Genomic DNA, 6,510 nt, shown 5'->3' on the forward strand with positions numbered 1-6,510 from the left:
TTGGGATACCTTAGGGAATGCCCCCCTGCTTTCTCTTGGGACAGCCTTTCACTTTTACTGAATATTCCCAAACCCAGCATAGGGGGATGATGTTTTTTCAGGATGGATGGGTTAATCAAGGCCCTTTCAGGTATAAGAGCTGTAATAAGGGTTCAGGCAGTGACCCTCTCCCTTTTAATATGATTCATGAAATTGCACTGGGATCCCTGTCACCTTCAGGAAGGGAATGACCATGTATTCCTCTGATTGTACATACTGGTATCCATGCAGTCAGGGGGCTGGGCATGGGATATAATCTGGGGGTGGGGTGGGGCATGGCATGGGGTCCTTAAAATGTTCTGGAAGGTTCCCCATCACTCACCTAGGAGATGAATTTAGAGGATCTAAGACAAATAGGAATGAATTATATAACATTATAGTTGAAGTCTGGCATATTAAAGAGGACTAGTGATAAGTATCTGCCTCTATGGGGTTAGGATCACAGATATGGCACCCCAAGACTCTGGGTCTCCAATCCAAATGATTTTTTTTCTCTGGGTAGAGCAAAGGAAAGCATTACCTTTCATGGTCCTAGAGCCCATGAGACACTGAAGACACTAGGAAATGGGGTAAGGCTGTTTTCAGAAGTCACTGGACTAACAGTTACTTTTAGTTGCTTGTTTCCTAGAATAAAATGGAAACCCTCAGGCTATGTATGTCTGTTTCTGTTCTACCTGGTCAGATAAAATAAATAGTCATGGCACACTGGCTAGTGTAATGAGTCAAGGGCCTGGGCAGAGAACTAAGTCTGTGGGTAAAGAGACAAAATCAGAGTTGGACTAGAGAATCACATTCTCTCTCTTCACTTTGACAAACCATCAACTGGAAGCAGCAACTCTACTCTGTGTCCTTAGGTACCAAGTGGTGATCTGAAAATAGAATACGGACACTAAAATCCTAACTATCTCAAGCCTGCAAAGCAAAATGGAAATGGTGGTGGTGGGGATAGTAGAGATGTGAAGGACGTTGCTATGGAAGCTTACTTGTCTACTCTGAAAATATCGTTTTCTTCTGTGCAGTGAAGTCTGAGCAATTCTAGATACCATTAAGATGATCCTTGCACTGAAGTTAGGAAATGCCCTGTCACCACAGAGGAAGCTCGCTGACCCCAGAATGGTAGGAAGAAGCAGTTTATTACGTAACGTCTGGGCTTAGTGAAGTCATCTCCCAAAATCTAAGCACCAAGTCATGGCAACAGCCAGGCTTATATACATTTTACATACATAACAGCAGGTGGACTATAAGACAGCTGGCTGTTCTTGTGTAGAAATGTGAGGATGAAGAGCAGGGAGGGGAAGGGGAGCAGGTAGACAAAGTAGGAAAGGGGGTCAGTGAGAATCAAGAAGAGGGCAGGAAAAGGAGGGATTGAATAATTGAGGAGGAATCTAGGGCTTTGGGGAGGAAGGAAAAAGGGGAGATCCAGAGAAAAAGGGCAAGACTAAAATTCTGAAATTCTCCCTTGACATAAGAATAAAAGGTAACTCCTCTGCACTTAGGTCCAATATATGAGCCCCTTCCTCTAATGTTTTCTAATATGAAACTATGGGGTTAAAACCTTCCCTGGCATCACAGGTTGTCACAGTAGCCCCTCCATCTCTTTCATGAAGGCTTCATATACAGCATCGTTGGTTTGTACAGAAACAGGAGCAGAGGAGACAGATTTGGGAACTGCTTTGGCAAGTGGTATAGTAGAATCTTCTGACTTTCTTTGGGGAGCAGCAGTAGCTCCCTTGTTCTTTCGTTGAACTCTCAGTGCAGTGGGCACAAATTTGGTAATTTCTGCCTTGGGATTAGTGATTTGTGGTTTGGCACTGATGGTTTTTGTAGCTTTCTTGTCAATAGTGTCTGCCCTGGTATCATCCACTTTGGATCTCTGAACCAAATTGGGTGGGGCATGAAAAACCACTGGTTTTGGCAAGGGAGCTGGGAAAATACCAGATGGAGCAGGTCCATGTGGAGGCACCAAAGGTGGTTGCATTATACCAGGAAGTAGTGAAGGGATGCCTGGAGTTGCTGGGAGAGAGAACCTCAGTGGTGGTCCTCCTGGAGGAGGACCAGGAGGTAGAAGCCAGGGTAAAGGCATTCCAGGTGATGTTGAAAATGGAAGAGCTCCTGGAAGTGGACCTGGAGGAATGCCACTGCGTGGAGCAGGTGGTGGGCTAAAATGGGATGGTCCTGAAATGGGAGGAGCCCGTATTTGAGCAGGAGGAACAGACTGTGGAGGTGGCTGCCTTTGTTGAGAAATTGGAGACAATACTGCCCCATCAGGAAGAGAGTCTTCTTTGTGCTGCTGCTGCATTGTATCCTCTGACTCAGAGTCTTCTGAATCCTTCTCTGCCTCCTCCTCTGAAAATTCTTCCACTTCTTGCCCCTCTTCAGGAATTTCATGACCTGCCATTCTAAGCATCATAGCTTGAATAGGTGTGAATTCCTTCATGTTTTTCTTTTTCTTTCCTGATTTTCCAGGAACATCAGCAAATCGTACACTCAGACCTGACTTTTGGTCCTCATTGGTCCCTCTCTCTTCAACATCACAATGGATGAACTCCTCTCCATCAGTGTCACTGTCATCACGATTATTTTGATCCATGTCTTCAGGATAACCATCTTCACAGGAAGCATCATCGTCATCATGACTTCGTCTAGCGAGGTCCTCACTATATAAAATGTCGTCCTCTGTCCAATGAGAGGTAAATTCTAGGGCAAAGCCCACTTTACAACCATACAGCTGCAGAACCTGGAGAGGAGGTGGCCCAGGAGGTGGGCCAGGAGGCTTTCTGCCAGGAGGCAAACAAGGAACACCATGTCCAAGAAGAGGAAGTAGGGAATTTGCCCTGGTGGGAGGCCCATAAGCAGAGGTTTTTTTGAGAATAGAGGGTGGCTGTGCACCAGGCAATGGGATGTCTTGAATTAAGATGTTAGAAGGAGCATAAGGCATATCTGGCAATGGGATGCTTTCCAATTCAATATGCTGAGCAGTCTTTACTGCATCCAAATATTGACTGAGCTGGGCTCTCTTATGCTCATATTCCACCTCTAATTTTCTAAGTTCTCTGTAGATATCTGGATTTTCCTTTTCATAGAATCGGAGAATACGCTCAAAAGTTTCACGAAGCTTTTTTTGCTTACCTTTTAGCACCTCATTTAGCTGTGACTGCTGTACTGGATTGAACTCCATTTCATCTAATTTCTCCATGTCTTGGATAATCTGTTTGGGATCCTTCATCTTTATCACCTCAGCTCGTACCTTCATTCGTTGTTTCTTATTCTTTTTTAATTCCCTCTTCCGGGCTTCTTTTCGAGCCTGGTCAGTGGGGTTCATGAATTTCCCACTCTTGGTGGATGATGTAGATCTCCGTCCCATTTTCACAGGTTATGTGATATAGTTAAGGGTGAAATAAAAATGTCTCCTCAGACTGGAGATGGGAGGCTGCCTTCACCTCTCACAGGGGCCCTAAGCCACCATCATCTTGAAACTGCACATCCCCTTGGTTGTGTTTTCTTTAATTTTTTAATCTTGTGGGATGCAGATGGAGTTTGTCAAAGTCCTGATGTTGCTTTTATTTCAAAGCCTGAAAACAAATGACTTATTTTAAGAGAATATATCTCTTTCAATAAGACCAGAATAAATTCAATTACACTGGTATCTACATTCACAAATATTATTATACATAATTAATCTAAGGCCCATTTAGTCTTCAAATTTCAAAAGAAAGCCCATTAATAGCAATCAATAAATTCATTTCTAAAGACCCATTCTCAGCTGTCAATCTTGTGTCAAGGACAATCAAGAGTCAACCACAAAAAGTTAATTTTGTCTGAATCAAAGGAGCCCTATTGCAGTCAACAGTGTTGGGTCAGTTTGGTTGATTTCTGCCAATTATCCAAATACTTGGTCCGTGATTTCAGCATTTGGCAGTTGTCTCTTTAGAGTGGGAAGGGACCCAAATTGCCAAAGGGTCTGAAAACCCCCAATCAAAGAGCCAAGAACTGAACTGAAAAATAGATGTGAGTTTGGAGAAATTGAGGCTGGCTTCCCCAAGCTAGGCAGTGGAATAGAATCCTGATTGGACACAAAGAGCTCCTCTGCTGGTTCCTGCTGCCCAAGGCTGAAAATGGTGGCTGGCTAAGTAGGAGTCTTCAGATCCCACCACCTCCTCCAGATGTGGCAATCCCAAATAAAGAGGACTCCCAAAGTAGCAATAAGGAGAGATTTTGTTCAGGGAGAAGAACTGCAGTTCCAGGTCACCACAGAATGTAGGAGTGCAGGAGTGTCTAGTGAGGTGGAAGAAGCTGGTTTAAATACTCTACAACAGGGAGGTGTGAATAGGGGGAGTGGCCATGGGGAGGATGTAACATTGGATGAGAGCACAGGTTCACAAGGTGTTAACTTTCCTGAGAGATCCCAAGATCTCTTCAGGAGGTCAGAGAGGTATCAAGATAGGCAGCAGACTGTTAAATGCAATTATCAGAAGGGGCTACATTCAGCACTCAAGCCTATTTCTCAAACCTCATGACTTAAGTGTTGGCAAAGTTGGTAAGACCTTACTACCCTCCATATTTTAAAGAGTTTTTCTTTCAGAAACAAAACAAAACATTGATCTCAGTCTAACAATTAAATCTATAACTCAAGAGAATCAAAGAGGAGGTCATTTTTACAAAGGAAAATTCAACTCATTGCTGGTGGCTTTAATACAGCTGAACACATTTAGGTGGAACTTGCTTCCTTATCACAAGCTGATCTATAATGGGAGCTGATTTAGAAACTTTCCCACTCTAGTTGGGTGTAAAGTTAGGTCTTCAAATGATGAATCTCAAAGCTCAAGTTTAGGCAGTACAAGATTTTATCACCAGCAGAAGTGAATTCACACCTGTTTTCATTTGGTTCAATCAAAGGAGGCTGCATGAAGCCCTCTAAGCCACTACTGTTAAACATTTCTCCCTCTAAGAATCTACTTGGTGGGCTCATTTTTGGTCCAGGTAGAGAAGCTTTAAGGAATTTCATCTGATGATGGCTGGGCAGTCTCTGAGAGGTGCCTGGGCCCTGGGGCTTCACTGGGGAGAGGCTTGTTAAGGAGTGGCTTCAGTGAGCCTGCCTAGAAGGGCAAAAGGCAGAGCAAAACTGGCCTGGGGATGGAAAAAGAGGTTAGATGGAGAGCTCAGGTTGCAGCCTGGGTCCCTTGCTGGAATTTTGCCCCTAGCAAGCCCTGAGATGCTCCACAGGGTCAGGGAAGCAGAAATTAAGGTGGCAGGACCCTGGAACCCTTGTGGTAGAGAGGCATTTTTAGGGATCTTGTTCCTGTTCCCCCCAGTGCCCCACTCCCCTACCTAAGCTAATGATGAAAGCACATGGGGGTTCAAAAGGGGTTTTGTGGCCTAAAAACCTGATTCCCAGAAGCAAGATAATTTCCTTTAAAAAGCAAGAGATTTCTGAGATTTGGGATGCACTTGGTTTGGGTCAGGAGTTCCATGTGGTCACTGCCTGGAAATCAGCTTGTTAGTTCGCCAAACCTGACTCTCTTTTGGGGGAAAAAGGCTAAAAACTAAGCTTACTACCCTCCCCCAATACTCAATCCCTTCTCACCAAGCCTTTTGGTTCAGAGCTCTGGCCTCTTTCAGCTGTGGCTTGGCTCTGGTCAGCTTCTTGGTGTTTTTTGACTAATGTGTCTTAGTTTCTAACAAACTGACTTAAGAGTAGTTCAGAGAAAGTAAAAAGTGAAGAAAATGAGAGTCCTTATCTCAGTTCATGGTCAGCCAACTAATAACTAAAATTATGAGGTTGGTAGCAGCTTAATAACTTTATTATATCAAAGTAGTGTTAGTAGAGAGAGGGAAAGGCAGGAGATAGGTAGAGAGGTCCTCAGCTTTCTAATCTGCATTTGGGCCTCTAGCTGAAACTCTGACACCAAAGATGCTCACTTTCTGCTGGGTCTCCCTTTATAAGCTCTGTTCTCCACCCACTAGTTCTCATATATCACATCTCAGAACCAACTTCTCAATTTCTCAATTTGCCTGGACCACTGGGGAGGGGGCGGGGCAATGTCTGTGGGATCAGTTTCCCATCTTGTTAGTTCCTGGGATATTTAACTCCCTACTGCTGCTGTTTGCCTGAAGGTCTGAGAGCTGTTTGGAAGCACCTTCTTTTTTCTTCCAGAAGGGTGAGATACAAATCCCATTGGGTTACCTCCCCATACCCATGTGGGTCTCAAGCCTGTGCTAGCCACTTTTTAGCAGGGGGGACACAGTGTAGAGCAGCCAATTAATACTATTTACCTCAACCCCAGGCTGGCTAACCCAGGGGGGCTTCCATGTTCCTGGCTGTGGGGGTGGGGACTGAGGTGTCACAGGGGCTCTGGCTTCATCCCTGGAGGGGGAGGGATGGAACTCTTCTCACAAACATTCCTTGGGAGGTTTTTACTCCAAGCCAGTGAATACTAGGCTAACACCACCTATGGACAGGAAGTGGATTTG

At 44.6% G+C, this 6,510-nt stretch overlaps 1 protein-coding gene across 1 annotated transcript; it reads right to left on the minus strand.

Moving 5' to 3' along the window:
- Positions 1 to 1,615: 1,615 nt before the first annotated feature.
- On the minus strand, positions 1,616 to 3,420 carry LOC100028358 (WW domain-binding protein 11-like). The gene has a single exon (XM_056820836.1). The coding sequence runs from the start codon at positions 3,401 to 3,403 to the stop codon at positions 1,616 to 1,618; it is 1,788 nt and encodes a 595-aa protein (XP_056676814.1). The 5' UTR covers positions 3,404 to 3,420.
- Positions 3,421 to 6,510: the final 3,090 nt, after the last annotated feature.

This window comes from Monodelphis domestica, chromosome 3 (genome assembly GCF_027887165.1).
Source record: "Monodelphis domestica isolate mMonDom1 chromosome 3, mMonDom1.pri, whole genome shotgun sequence".
In the NCBI taxonomy this organism is placed as follows: domain Eukaryota; kingdom Metazoa; phylum Chordata; class Mammalia; order Didelphimorphia; family Didelphidae; genus Monodelphis; species Monodelphis domestica.